The sequence below is a fragment of the Cucurbita pepo genome, chromosome LG19 (genome assembly GCF_002806865.2).
Source record: "Cucurbita pepo subsp. pepo cultivar mu-cu-16 chromosome LG19, ASM280686v2, whole genome shotgun sequence".
In the NCBI taxonomy this organism is placed as follows: Eukaryota; Viridiplantae; Streptophyta; class Magnoliopsida; order Cucurbitales; family Cucurbitaceae; genus Cucurbita; species Cucurbita pepo.
In genome coordinates, this window is record NC_036656.1 from 1,798,418 (window position 1) to 1,813,564 (window position 15,147).

Here is a 15,147-nt window from a genome sequence, read left to right on the forward strand (position 1 = left end):
AGCAACTTACGAGCACGCAAGTGACATATTTTATGCTAGAATTGAAATAGATTTGTTTAACGAATCCCCTATTTAGAAGTTCATGATGATAGCCGGGACAGGTTAAAGAGAACCATCGCTCACTAATAAGATGAAACACAAGTGCAACGCTTAAGTAATATTTAAGTTTACTTTATGTACTAAATCTCAAAGGATTCTCTAAATCCAAACATATATGGTACGGTGACACCTTATTTTATATCATTACATCATTTAAAAATTTTCAATTTAGTCCTTCGAAATTTAACATTTTTCAATTATACCCTGTTAACGTATTAGAATTGAATAATTATGATAAATTATTATAAATTTAATAATTCATTTCAAGGATAAAAATGCAATATTTTAAAATTTAGGGACTAAAAAAAAAAGCTAAACTCGAAGTCAAGGGTAAAATTGTAATTTTTGAAACTTAAGTACTAAATAGAAAATATACTAAGATAGTTTTTTTTTTTTTTATTAAGTATTATGTTTCTTTCGAGTAATTTTCAACTTTCGCTCGAGTATAAGTAGAACACATAATTAAAAAAATTTAAAATTAGGAGATCAAATTTTTACCTTTTGGTCCTTAAACTTTCATAAAATAACAATTTAGACTCTAAACATAAATATTTTAACGATTTAATCCCTATCGTAAAAATTATTATTAAGATTTAATGAAACTCATACTAAGAGACGGGAGGTAATTATAAGCTACAAAGTTTAAATCATTTAAAAATAAAAATCTACATTTAATTTATCGTTAAAATAATTTAAAAATACAAGAGCTAAATTTAATTATTAAAGTCCGTGGATTAAATTATTATAAATTAAAATTACATTTAATTAAATTGTTACAAATTTTTAGTTTATTATTATCCAATTTGACATCTGCAATTCGTTAACAACAAGAGAAATTACACAATCTCCAAGCTCACCCGAACTAACCAATTATATTGGCGATTTCTTCGAGAAGATCTTCGATTCGAGCTTCAATTTTCGTTTTCGCGCTTGGTTAGGAGGCTAATTTGATTGGAGATTTCCTTTTTTCGTGCGCAATGGATTCAGCTACATTAGCCGTGTCATCGTCCGTCATTGTGCGTTGTTCGTCGCTAAAATCGTTTTCGAGTAGAAGGATTCAAGCAGAGTTGTGTTTTGAAAGGAGAAAGTTCTCCAAGATCTTTGCGGTCTATCCTAATGGCTCTGCTTCTAGGGTTGGTACTTTCGAAATTGGTTATGGGAATTCTCTTTTCTTTTTCTTTTTTTTTTTTCGGGAAATTACTTGAAAGTTATTTATTCAATGAATGAATCTGAGGCTGAGTTCATTGCAGTGGAATTTATTATGCATCCATTTTCGTGCATTTGAAGGTGCTTGGTTGTTTGATGCATGTGTATTATTATTATAATTGGCTCCTTTAAGCTGTGTTTTTCTGATAGAGGCTGAGCATCTTGGTTATAAGTTATTGATCTGTTGGTTATTTTTATTCTGTGCTATAATTCCTTAGCATGAAGCTTCTGGACGTAGTTGATTGAAACTTGCAAGAACATTTGTTCTTTATTTTTTATAAAATTGGAGTGATTTTTTATAAGTAAAACAATCATTTGTGACAAATTCCCTAGCGAAGTTTTTTGCAATCAAATTTTAATTTCATGAGCATTTGGGAAGGGTAACTTGTGAGATCCCACATCGATTGAAGAGGGGAACGAGTACTAGCGAAGACGCTGGGCCCTGGAGGGGGTGAATTGTGAGATCACATGTTGGTTGAGGAGGGGAATGAAGCATTTTTTATAAGGGTGTGAAAACCTCTCCCTAGCAGACGAGTTTTAAAAACCTTGAGGGAAAGCCCAGAAAGGACAATATTTGTTAGTGGTGAGCTTGGTCTGTTACAAATAGTATTAGAGCTAGACACCCGGTGGTGAGCTAGCAAGGACTCTGAGCCCCAAAGGGGGTGGACACCGGGCAATGTGCTAGCGAGGACGGACCCTGAAGGAGGGTGGATTGTAAGATCGCACATCGATTGGAGAGGGTAAAGAGTACCAACGAGGACACTGGGTCCCAAAGAGTGGTGGATTGTGAGATCCCACATCGGTTGGAAAGGGTAACAAAGCATTCTTTATAAGGGTGTAGAAACCTGTCCCTAGCAGACGTGTTTTAGAAACCTTTAGGGGAACCCGAAAGGGAAAGCCCAAAGAGGACAATATTTACTAGCGGTGGGCTTGGGCTGTTACATAACTAGACGTCAAACATAAACTCTTTAAACGATTTGCCATTTCTGCCATATGCTGGTCTACATATTTGTAATTGTTTATTGAATCGTATGCTTCCAAGTGTATAGTTATGCATTCATAGTTGCCATAGATTATGGATTTGAGAGTATTGTCAAAATTTCTGGATGTGGCAGGGGGATTCTTCAGGTGCAGATGTTCATAGACGAAGAAGTACTTCTGAAACTCTGTTTTGCTATGATAAGGCTATCCCAGAGGAAAGAATCGAGACGCCAGTTGGAATATCTCTGGCCGAGAAAATGATTGGAGATAATCCTCGATGCACCGAATGCCATGCTAAAGGTGCTGTTCTTTGCACAACTTGCTCCGGTTCGGGTTTGTATGTTGACTCAATATTGGAGAGCCAGGGAATCATTGTGAAAGTTCGTTGCCTGGGTAAATTACATTCCTTTTTGAACTATTAGTATTAGCAATACTTTGAATGATTTTGACCTCATCAGATTGTTACATACCTATGTTTGACAATGTATTGTGTTTATTATGTTGAACTTATGCTCTTTTGACTCTCATGGATGTGATGTTTAACTTCGAACGCAGAAAAGAAGAAAATGGGATATGGATATTGTATCTTCCTCTAATCGTTTCGATATATTTTGTTTTCGTAAAAACAAATCGATGCTGGGAAGCTTTCGAAATGATTAGGCATGCTTTTTATGACGTACATTTGATTCAAATATACTTATTGATGAAGGAATTTTTTTTGTTTCATCTCTGTTAGTTGTCTGTATGTTTAGTTATCAAAATACTTACAGAAAAGTTTCTGTCCCAACTCTGTAATCATCGTCTTGTAGGTTGTGGTGGAACTGGCAATACCATGTGTTCGGAATGCGGTGGGCGTGGTCACCTGGGATCTAAATGAGTCGCAAAGACTCCTTTCCAATGAATTCTTCTTGAACTATCCCCAGCTCTAATATTTGGACTTTGATCATGCAATTATGAGATATATATTAATCTTGCAATGTAGCAAAGATCTATAGTGTACATTTTTCATTTTAGGCAGTTTGTGGGATATCCTTATCAAAGTTTGGCAAAATTGTTCTTGATTCAGTTCAAATCATTTCCAGTGTTCCCTTCCCACAGCTTTTGTACTTGTAAGTCGAATGGACACGCCTTTTTTCGAACTAAAAGTTATGGAATGCATGAATTATGAAGTCAGAAATATATGTTTTTCTTTTAGTAGGTATGGAGTTTTATTATGTGCCTGAACAAAAGTTCTTCCCTGAACTTTTTATTGAACTCTTGAACAAAATCCGAAAGAATACAAGATTTGCAGGGAAAGAGAAGAAAAGAAGATCAAAACTGCCATTTTTGTTTCAGTAGATTCCTCGGAAGACATTTATTTTTATGATGCCAGATTTGAGGAATGGTCTAAATCTGCTTCTTCACTTGTTTTCAAGTTTATGATTTGATTAACCTTGCAATCTCCGCCGAAGGTCTCGAATCTGCTCTGGCACGGTGGAGTCGAACCGAGGATGCTGGGGGTTGTCTGCATAAGCCACATAGTAGGCAGAAACACATGCTTGTGGCCACGCCATTCCTATCCGGCACTGCAATTACAGAAGCCATGAACATTGTCATCCAGAAGTTAAATTGCTCTCAGGTATTCGTTAACTTCAATTAAAGTTTAGAACAGTTCTTTTTTTTTCTATAATATCTTAGCTCATTACCAGACAATAGCCTATCAGGAAGGCATATATTGCTAATTCTGTTGCATAGCTCTTGTGTATTACGAGTGCCCAGATTCCACTTATCATGCTGCAGATTGCACCACCAGAAAGCCCGCAGAGAAAGCAGAAAGACACGGTGAGATCGGAGTTTATAACAATTTCCAAATCCGCCCTCTTGAATGCCTCCCAGGTATCATATGAAGCCTCCACTATCCCTTTATTGTAGACACCAACATGGACGAAACCCCACCGGTTTCCTCGGCTTCTCAGCATTGAAGCGATCGCCGAGTAGCAGTGTGCACAAGAGAAAAGGAACTCATCTTGGTCTCCTGCTGCCAATCTCATGGCACGGGCAGATCCCTGAATGAAGCTGATAAGGGGGTTGATGGCTGAGCCAAGAGCAATAGTTCCAATCAAATGCTTCACTGTGCTGTAGAAAGATTCTCGTATGTTATTTTCGCGTCCCCAAGCTAAATTCAAGTACTTTATGCGTGAGATTGTTACTTGCACTATGTTCTTAATGACCTGCAGAGTCCAGGTTAGGCTCAACAGTATTGCTGCTATGAACAATGCTCTAAATCCAGACTTAACAGCAATTGCTCCACCAATGCCGATGACCAAGAAAGAGGCGTAAAGAATGCCAATGACGATCGATCCAATGACCAAGATTGGAGTGTGCGACGGAGGGTATTTAGTAGAAACTGATAAAAGTTGAATCGCATAGTTCAACCGACGATTGATCCAACAGAGATATACCGACAGGCACAGGGAAAAAACTACGAGGATCACTCCTGCTGCTAAACCACCAGCAGATCCAACAATGACAAAGAAAATGGCAGAAGCGAGTAATAGCACGGGGCTGAACCATAAGGCTGTCTTGAAGGCCATTGAAGGGGAGAAGCCAGTGAAGGCCTGCCATGAAAAGGCAATGATTCCAGAGCTCCCAATAGAAGCCAACAATGGCGGATACCACTTCTCTGGGAGAAAATGATGGGTTTTAGAAGCCGACCGAAGTCCCCGAACTGTCAAAACAATCACCAACACAGCAACCAGGCATAAATGGACGTTGAAAACTATGCTAGAAAGCCACCTGAAAATTTTCCATCCCACCGTAGGCTCTATCAAAAGATTCGGTTCTTGAATCTGCAGCAACAGCCAACAAGATTCATTCAAATACATGTAAGTCAACCTCCATACTACATAGATTTTGACATGAATATGAAAATGAAATGCTTTCTTGATAGTGAAAAGAATGATAATAATACCCTGATGGGAGTTGAAGACGAAACTCTTCTTTCTTGAACTTGTTGGGAGTTGTTCTGCAATGCACTTTGTGGTGTGCTGATTTCCATTATTTCGTTGCAGGGAGTTGTTCTGTTATGTTCTTGAAGTTCTTTATTTGGATTGGTTGAGGAGCAAGTTTCTTGGAAATTCTTGGCTTTCAAGATTCAACCTCAACCAAATTCAATGCTCTGAGATTTAAACTTTCAAAGACTTCTTCTTAAGCTAATCATTGTATTCTCATGTATTTGTGTGGAAATTATGGTGTAGGTTTACGTCGTGCTGATGCGGCGTGATGACGTGGCTGCACGAGGTAATGGTGACGTGGAGCACAGGAGATCTTCCTGGTTTGTCTTTGCCCTTTTGTTACTGTTCTTGTGATCCACCTCTCTTCATAAAGGAAAAAGGGACTCTGCTTTCTGTGATCTTTTTGTTCGTCTTTTCTTCTTCTTTTCAATGAACTCAAAGTTGAACAAGTTATAACTAAAACCTTTTCTTGTTCGTTTATTTGAGGTAGCTTAAGTGATAAGATTAGAGAGCTGTGAGGGAGAAACTATGACTGCCAAATCCACAGACGCCACGTGGCAGTCAGTTTGGTGGATTTGCCCTTGAGCGTTTTCTCATGTTATAAAGCTGGAAATGTTTCAACCTTTTCATGTCCTAGATATTAATGATAGACCTTCTTCCCAAAAGGGAAGTTTTTTTTTTTTTAAATGTTGAAAGTTGACTTTCAAAATTTTGATTGAATTCTCGGGTTAAATTTGGGTTCCAAGTATCGGGTCTATTAGTAAAAAATATATGTTTTAGATCAGTTGTGTTATATAATTTATTGGACAAATTTTACTATATTTTAGTTGATTTTCTTATAAGAATCCCTAACTAAATGAGATAATTCCTTCTTTACGAGGTTCAAGAGATAATGAATTGGAGAATATGTAAGACTCGAAGGGAATTGTAACGTGAGACTTCTGAATCATACGACTCCGTTCGATATCGCATATCAAAGACACTTGTCCATGCTCGTTGGTAGCAATGCTATCAAAGTATGAGCGGGTTCTGATATTGAGTTTGTTGGTTTTTTTGACTTTGCAAAAAAGCAGACGTTGACCTAGTATTTTTGCCATTTAAATTTTGGCTAAGTTAGCGTGATATGGTAGACAACGAAAATACTTGTAAATATGTCGCTTTAATATTTTATCGGTTGTGTAAACGACGGTATTACATAGAATTATACTCTAATTTTTTTAAAACGTTTTTTTTTAATTTAGAGATTAAATAAATACATATAATATCGAATTTATTGTTTTGTTTTAAAAAGTCGTTTACTCGAGTCTTTATATAAATGGATAAATGGAAAATATTCTTTTAAAGAGAGATCCATTAAGTCAAACCAAACCAAAGATTTATTATTATTGGAAGAATTAGTCAATATTAAATCAACAATTTGATTTTAAATATGCATGACGTGTAATTATAGATAATATATTTTATTTATTTATTGTGTGAAATGGTTTACAATTCGTTGGTTGCTATTTTATATGTAAATAAATAATTTATCATTTTAATATATTAAATTTGAAGCTTTTAAAATTTACTTTTATTGTGCTTCCAATTATCAATTAAGTAAAATAGTTGGTTGAAATTGATCAATAGAAAGTTGACTTGTCATTAAATTATTATTTTATTGAAGTATTTAGACAATCAGCATACCATTTGATAGAAATGAATTTTGTATATGAGAAGTGGTTTTAGTTACGGTTAGATGAATGGATCGAGTCAATGAACCGAGTCAAATAGATTCACTCTCACCACCCTTCGATACACAGAATCCATTTTGACCATGAAATCAGGTTGTTTTCGGGTTAATCACAGATTCTCGGCCTTTTGAGATTTTGAGAAGAGTTGCTATTTGGCAAGAATAGTCCAATTCTTCATCCTAGGACTTGGGATAACATCACGTAGTATGTAACCCGTGTTATTGAGAATCAAAACAGTAAAATGAGATGCACCGTTGCATTTGAAGGACCTTGGTCTTTTGTAGAGACAAGATCGAGCTTAAGACTTGGCTTAGGGTAGAGCCAAATCACGTAGAGTCACAATTAAGTGAACATGCATGTATAGAAAAAAAAATCCTAGTTTTCGCATAACTTCAAGATGAATAGAGTTTTTTTTTTTAAGTCCGGTGTGAGCTAAGGTTTTTTATTTTGCAATTTTTTCTATTCTTAAACTTTCAAACATTTAAGTAGTGTTGATCAAATCTCTTGTGCGGTGATTCGAATCACGAGTTTTGTTTACACATGATTTTGATCGTCAAGATTCAAAATAATCCGTTCTAAAACTTTTCGTTGGATTGATTATCCATTCTAATCCGTTCTAAAATGTAAGAAAATATACCAAATAAATAAATTATTTTTTAAAAAAAATTATATTTGTAAAAATTAGATCTTGAGGTAACATAAATGAGCCAATTTCTTGTGGAAATTGAGGCCCATTTAAACTTCAGATTTCCGAAAGTTGGGCCAGAATTGCAGTTTTGAAGCACAAATGGGCCCATTATTAAATCTCTTAGAAAAGCAAGTGGGACCCACATGGTTGATTATTATTTAGTTATTAAAAAGAAGATGTCTTGAACCCTAACGAGTCGAGTTAAAGTTAAAAACAAATTGTTACGGGTCACTTTGAATTAAAGTAGAAAATATCATACCATTGTAGAGAGTCGTGATTCCTAATACTATTTCATGGCTCTAACTTGTAATAATATTATAATAAGTTTAATCGATAAAACTTTCATTAATTCCATTTTACTAAATTTTTGTCAAAAATATATTAAAATTTTGAGAATCTGAAATTAAACAAAATAACTAAGCATTTAGCACAAAAAAAAATTATATTATTTTGGGAAACATTTGAATTTATTTTTAAAATTTTGAGAATCTGAAATTGAGCTTTATTTTAATTTTATATGAATTAATAAATATTTTAAAAAAAGCAAGTTTTGAAGTCTATTAATTATTTAGAAAATAGGCCTTTTCTTTTTCCAGCAACGGTCATACGTGGTCGGCGCGGGGCGGTGTATACCATAAATGCTGTAAAGATAGCCACCTTCCAACGGTAACCTTCTCCACCCCCATTTTAAAATCATGATAAATAAACAATTATTATTATTATTATTATTATTATTATTATTATTAATCCAATAAAAATATATTTCTACTTTTATTTCAAAAAAAGTTTTAAAATGTAATTTTAAAAAAGTTTTATTAATATGTTTTAAAACTTCAAAAAATATTTTAAAGTTTTTTACAAAATTTAAAATTATTTTTATGGTTTCAAAAAAATTTATAAACATTTAAAAGTAACCTTAATACTCTTTTAATTCTAAGAAAAAAAAATTGAAAAGGATTATAAGCGTTCTGTTTATATATAATTTTTATGAATTTTTTTTATAAGGTAGAGGTGTTAATGCTAATTTTAAATTTTAATGTGTATTTTTTAAAATATTTACTCACCAGATATATATTTTTTTTTTTTTTTTTTTTTTTACTTTTAAAAAATTTTAAAAATAATTTAAAGATATTAATGAGTGATATTTTTAAAACAAATTAATAATTAAGAAGGCTTTTGTAGCCAATTATTTACCACTATTTTGAGTAAACAAACTAATTAATATAATTAATAAACCAGTAACTAATACATAATAATCATAATTAACCCCAAAAAAAGAGGTAATAAAATCATCAGATAATCTGATCGGAAAGCGACGGCAGCCGTCGGAAAAAGTTAGCCGGAACCGACGGCATGTCGTCGCGAAACCTGGGATGGCGGAGGTAATAGAATCCAAAGCCCAACAAAAACACCTTAAACGGCACCGCATAGAACAACAGCGATGCCGCCAAGCACAACACCACAAAAATCCCTGTGGCTCTCGGGTCCCTCCAGTTAAACAGCGCCTCCAATCGTTCCCCTTGCGCCGCCACGTCACCCAGCAGCACCTGGGCCCTACCACCCAGCGCCCTCAGCCTGTCGTATCTGATCCGAATTTGGTCCCCAGATCGTGTGGTGGGGAACCCATCGAACTCCTCGTCGAGCTCATCGGCGCTCACGAAGTCCACGTACGACAACCTCGGGTCCATGTTGTGGGAATGCCGGTGCCGGTAACGGAAACGGAGCGTGAGAATTAGAAACGCGTACATGAAGATGGTGGGGAGGATGAGATTTGGGCATAGGACGACGGCGATGAGGAGCACGTGGACGAGGATGGAGGTCGGAGGGTGGATCCACGTGCGAATCCCGTCGAACCAGCGGGCTAGAGAGACGGCGCGTGAGAGACAACCGACGACGCGGAACCAATTGGCTTTGCTTCTTCGCATGCTCCACACGTGTGTGTCCGAGTCGAGCATGTACTGAACCACTTCCTGACCCATGGCCGGTTCGGACCGGGAAAGCCGGGTAGTTACGATTCTCATGGCTGTGTGGCGGAGGATGTCTTGTTGGGCCGGACCCAATGGGCGGATGTAGTGCATTCTTGGGAGCATTGGTGTTGAATAGGACTGGATTAGACTTAGCCAAGAGGAGCAGGTGAACCGGACGGAGATTTCGAGGTCTCCCATTTTCTTGGCGCCGGTCGGGAGTAACACCGTAAGGGAGTATGAGGTTGAGTACACCTGATTAGCGTCCAGTGTCGACAGTCGGATTCGGACCTTACCGATCCGTAAGTCTTTTCCGGGTTGTTTCAAAGCGGCGTCGTTTTCACGGTTGTATCTGCCGTTGTCGAAGACGCCGATCGTGAGGACGGTGCAAGGGTCGTAGACGTCCCACGTGTACTGCTCGTTCCAGCGTGGATTAAAGCGGTCGAGGATTGTGCGGGTTCGGACCCACTTCGGGCCGTATTTGGCGACCACGTATGCGTCGATAGTGCCACGTGTACCGTCTTTTGTTTTCACCGGGAGGAGATTTGTGGCGCCGCGGATTCCGACTTCGAGGAGTCCGATCGGTGGTTTCGTCAGCTGTTTTGCGGCGGCTCTGACGTCGCTGATCACGTGCGCGGCTTCGTCAAGCACGTGATATCCGCCTTCTAAGCAGATTCGGAGGTGGATTCTCCCGGTGTAAGGGTGGTTTTCGTCTCCAACAAGATTGAACCATCGGGATTTTGTGTCCGTCCAGTCGTCGGTCCTTTTCTCGATGCTTGCCATCTGGATTTTCGCCTGGCCCACTGACTGTCCGTTTGTCAGATCTTCTACGGTCACCACCAAAAACGGCTCAAACGGCTCGGCTGCTACGAACACCAAATCCTCGTTCCATGTTGGATTAGCCGAGCCGACTGAGGTTCTTCCCGTTTTGAAAACTTGTGGCCCAAGCTGGCCTTTGACATAAAGCTCGAGGTTCCTAGTCTTAGGCTCGGACTTCGAAGCAAACTGCAAATCCTGGGTTTGGATGACCGTTAGTCTCAAGTACCACAGCTTCGGAGAGAGGTACACTTTGGCTCGGGTCTCCGGAATCAACCCCCCGGAGTCCGACTGCCAAGCTTCTTGAAACGCCTCGTCGGCCTGAGTCCCCAACCAAACGGCGAGCATGACGTCATTTCCCGGTGACTTTTCCGATTCGAGAGAGTACCACTGCGGAGCCAGAGGACTGTCCGGTGGGACTCTTTTCGGAACCTCTTGCAGATCAAACGACACCGTTCCCAAACAATTTTCCGTTAAATGATCTTCGTTCTCTTTCTTCTCCTCCGCCCAAACGGAAACTTCCAGAGACGTTGAGTTCAATCCTTCTTTGTCGAATGCGAACACTTGATCCCAATCTTTCTCGCTCTGGCTCTTCGTTTTGATACTGTGAGTTCCGATCACAAGCTTTGCGTAAATGGAGGATCCACCTTCTGAAGATTCACGTTTTGCTTTAACGACGCGTACGTAGAGGAACGGCATTCGATCGACAAGATCGTACGCGCTGCGGCTTCGATCATTCGACAGAGAGCGAAGTTCGAGACCGTTTACGCTTAGATCGCCTCTTTTTTCCGCTTCCGATTTCGCCTTCTGCATCTTCATTGGCTTTTCCGTATGTGCAATCGGCGGATTCTCCACTTCTGCAGGCTTCTCTGGTTCAACAGCAGGGGATTCCTCTGGTTTCGAATTTTCCGGCGGATTTTCACTAGACTTCTCCTCTGCTTTTGGTTCTTCCTTCGGCTTCTCTTCTTCTTTCTTCTCCTCCTCCTTGACTTCCGCTACTTTTCCCTCCTGATTCTCCGGTGGCTTCTCCTCGGCTACTGGAGTAACAGTCTCCGGTTTCTGATCAGATTCAGAAACACCACCAGCAGGTGGATCTTCATCGATATAATAAATTTTTAGCCCTAACTCTCCCTTGATCTGAGAGAACACGCTACGTTTCTCTAAAGGATAATAAACAAGCGTTTCAGATCCAGATTTCGCAAAAGTACTTCCGGCGAGTTTAACCTTACCGAGAAACGTGCTTCTCTTCCCCATCTTCTTATCGTTGTACAAATTGACCTCCAAAATCTCCGACTCCATAGTCTCCGTATCGTGAACAAGAAACTCATGCTTCTCGTCCCACTGTGGATTCAGATCTCGGAATTTAGTCTTCGTCCGCCTCCGCTGCCCGTCGAAATCCACAATCGCGTAAGCACTAGCCGTTCCTTGACCGTCTTTCGGCATCAAGTTCTTGGCGTTACAGATCTCGACGAAGAGCTTTCGAACGCAATTCTCCGCCATTTTTAACCTCAAACGGATCTGAAACTTCTCGATTCAAGAACAGAGAAAGAAATTTAGAGAGATCAATGAAATTTTGGTAGAGATTCTCTCACTATTTTTTTTCTTCAATCCCCCAGTGGCTTTGCAAAATGGAAAATGAAAGAGTAAAGCCCCCTCTCAAGGGTTTTTAAAAGAAGGGGGGAAGTTGAGAGGGCGCCTGGGGCCACGTCATGAGTGACACGTAAGACAATTTGCCACGTGGAAGAGCATGAAGATTGTGGAGTCCACACAATGAATCGTTACAACGGGGATCGTACCAATTTTCCTTCCACGCTCATTATGCGACTTTTTGACTGGACTTCGCATTTATGATCACGGTTAAAATTTCCATTTTAATCTCTTTTTTCGTGTATTTTAATCCAACGGATAAAAATAAAATTTTGATTATAAATTACAATTTAATCCTCATTATTTAAAAAAAAATTAATTTTAATAGACTAATCTTAATATTTAAAATTATATGAAATTAACATAGGTATCGAACAATTTAGACTACTCTAACCCTTAGCAATATGGGTTAGATTGGGCTGTAATTTTTTTTTTCGATTTGGGTTAGGTTGAATTGTTTTAAACTGAAATTCGGTTCGGTTTACAGATTGAAACTTTTTTATCGGGTTAACTCGACCAATAAAAAAAATAGAGTTCACAATCCAACGTTACCCTTATTACAAATATGAAAAATATTTGAGTATTATATAATGAGAAAATAAATATAATTAAAAAAAAATAGTAAAATAAGAGGAAGGTAAATTAATAATTAAAAGTTTGTTGGTCCAACGTCTCTATGGCTCTGACTTCCTTGTTGCCGGTCTAAATTTAAACGTATTTAAATAAAATAAAATAAATTAAATTAATAAATAAATATAAAAGTGAGTTAAAAAGTTAAAACCAACTCTGCAAACAGAATCATACACATTGCATTTACACCACTCGAAAAGGGAATCTTTTTTTTTTTTTTTTTTTTTNTTTTTTTTTTTTTTTTTTTTTTTTTTTGGTTTTATCTTAATATTTAATTTAATTTGATTTTTTTTTTTTTATTTAGCCTACACGAAGATTTTGTCAGATGATTTTTTACATTAAAATAATAATTAAAAACAATTAAAACACTTTAAAAGTTTTAATTTAATTCCTATAATTTTTTATTTTTTTCTTTCGTTAGTACAACCGTAAATTTTTAGTTTATTCGGACCGATGGGTAATATGATCTAGTCCCTAAATATGATAAGGGTTCGTGTTTTAGCATTTTTCTTTCATTAGGGTTAAGCTCCTAGACGGAACAATGAATGATTCAACGAGGGTTAAGTGCTTAGTTGTAATGTCTTTTCAAAAGATGAGTAGTTTAAAACCAGGGCTCTTCCATGTCTACCCTCAAGGGCACGGACCCTCCAAGTCAATTGTGCCAGCATCTCAGAAATCTGAGCCAGTTGATGGATGATTATAAGAAAGTCGTTAATTTACTAAGGCGGGAGCCATGAGTTGATAGTTAAGGTTAAATACAGCGGACTCCTCCTTGTTCCCCTCATAAAGAGGGTTCGTACTGCCTCGCAACTTATGGAGGAACCAACTTACATACACCTAAAAGCGGCGAAAGGGTTCGGTTCTAAACTATACTCGAGTTGACTTGACTGACTCTTATTTTATTTTATTTATTTTTAGTGAGAGAGGGAGAGAGAAATGGACGGATTATTATAAAAAAAAAGGTAAGTGGTTTGTTTTTTTTGTGGTTGTTTGTGAAGTGTTGGGATGTTTTCTTTTTCTGCCAAAATGAACGTTGCACTGTTCGGTCTGAGTCAGCGCCCCCACATGAACGTTGGGACCTAATTACTTTCCTTAACATTAGTGCACCACGTGTCACTCTGTCTCTCACGTGCCTTCTCTTTTTTTGTTGATCGCACGTGCCATGACTGTGCCTATTCTTGTCTTTCTTGCTGTCAACATTACTCTTCTTGAAATTTAGATTTTCAATCATATCCTTACATTTTTAAATAAATAATTTTGAAAGAAAATTAAAATACATTTCTCGTAAATCATTAATATTTTACATTTTTTTATTTTATTTTTAGAAAAGGGCTAGAGACGTTGGTAGAGTCCACCTCAAAAGGTAAAGGTCGAGCTCTAGGCCGAGTTGGTGGCTTACTGGGCGCTTTGTCCGACTCCTATGCCTACCACGAACGACGAATCATCACGTAGCTGCTGAAGTAACCTAATCGGTAAAGCGGCTCTCAAGGAATGACTTAATTTTCTTCTTAAGAAGAAATAGAATTTTAATTTTGGTAATTCTCTACGAGTAATGTTTGAACAAGTTTCGATTATAGGAGATGTGGAAGAAAAGTCTCGGGATTGATTTAGGAGTTTTTGTGCGAGCCAATTGATGCAGACGGTGCATAAAAATGTTTTATCTAGGTTGGAACTACGAAGTCTCACAATTCCATTGTCTGATTAATTATTTTATTTCCAACTGAAAGAGCCCAAGACTTCCTTGAGGAACCACATCTTTCCAACCCAGTTCATCAGACTTTTGAGAACAAATATTAGACCGAAAAAAAGGGGGAGAAAGTTAATTCTAAGCATATAAGGTCATTACTTGTGTATATATGATGTGATTCTATACTAGATTCATGCCCGGCACTGGATGCACGTACATATAAGATCACTTCTTATATATACCAGATTCTACTTGAGTTGTGCACTAACAATCATAAGGTCACTGCCGACATGTATATGAAATGATAGCAATAAGTTTGTTTGAACTATTTAATTTGAACCCGACCCGTTAAGCTAAAAGAAACTAAAAATGTAAACCACTCACAGGAGTTAGGTCATATCAGCTCATGACCTAACAAAGAATGTTGCCGGTGGTTTTTCACTCGAGCTAAGAATGTCGCTCAACATACTTCCGTAGAAAAGTAGGGAAGTTCATATGATCAAAGTATCGGATAAATTCGAACTATCCAACTCAAACACTATAAAGATTGAATTGAGTTAAATTTTCTTTTAGATTCGGTTTGAATTTTTTGAAAAATTCAAGTCGGTTTACGGGTTGACATTTTTTAGTCGAGTCAACCCAACTAACCCAAAAATAAGGTTGCAATCCAACCGAACTCTATCAATTATTATGAATATTAATAATG

The 15,147-nt window shown here is 37.6% G+C and overlaps 3 protein-coding genes across 3 annotated transcripts; 1 reads left to right on the plus strand and 2 right to left on the minus strand.

Annotated features, from left to right (window-relative positions):
- Positions 1 to 902: 902 nt before the first annotated feature.
- Positions 903 to 3,465, plus strand: LOC111781959. Its single transcript, XM_023662709.1, has 3 exons — positions 903 to 1,232; positions 2,421 to 2,679; positions 3,096 to 3,465. Exons 1-3 carry the CDS (start codon positions 1,077 to 1,079, stop codon positions 3,161 to 3,163), a joined length of 483 nt encoding a protein of 160 aa, XP_023518477.1. The 5' UTR covers positions 903 to 1,076; the 3' UTR covers positions 3,164 to 3,465.
- A 35-nt stretch (positions 3,466 to 3,500) lies between these two features.
- On the minus strand, positions 3,501 to 5,024 carry LOC111781618 (protein PNS1-like; the record flags this gene model as incomplete). Its single annotated transcript, XM_023662308.1, has 2 exons — positions 3,501 to 3,851; positions 3,972 to 5,024. Coding segments are annotated over 2 exons (1,191 nt in total), but the record flags the coding sequence as incomplete, so codon positions are not given.
- A 3,879-nt stretch (positions 5,025 to 8,903) lies between these two features.
- LOC111781008 (protein QUIRKY) lies at positions 8,904 to 12,089 on the minus strand. The gene has a single exon (XM_023661403.1). It carries the CDS (start codon positions 11,975 to 11,977, stop codon positions 8,990 to 8,992), a length of 2,988 nt encoding a protein of 995 aa, XP_023517171.1. The 5' UTR covers positions 11,978 to 12,089; the 3' UTR covers positions 8,904 to 8,989.
- Between the last annotated feature and the right edge of the window lie 3,058 nt (positions 12,090 to 15,147).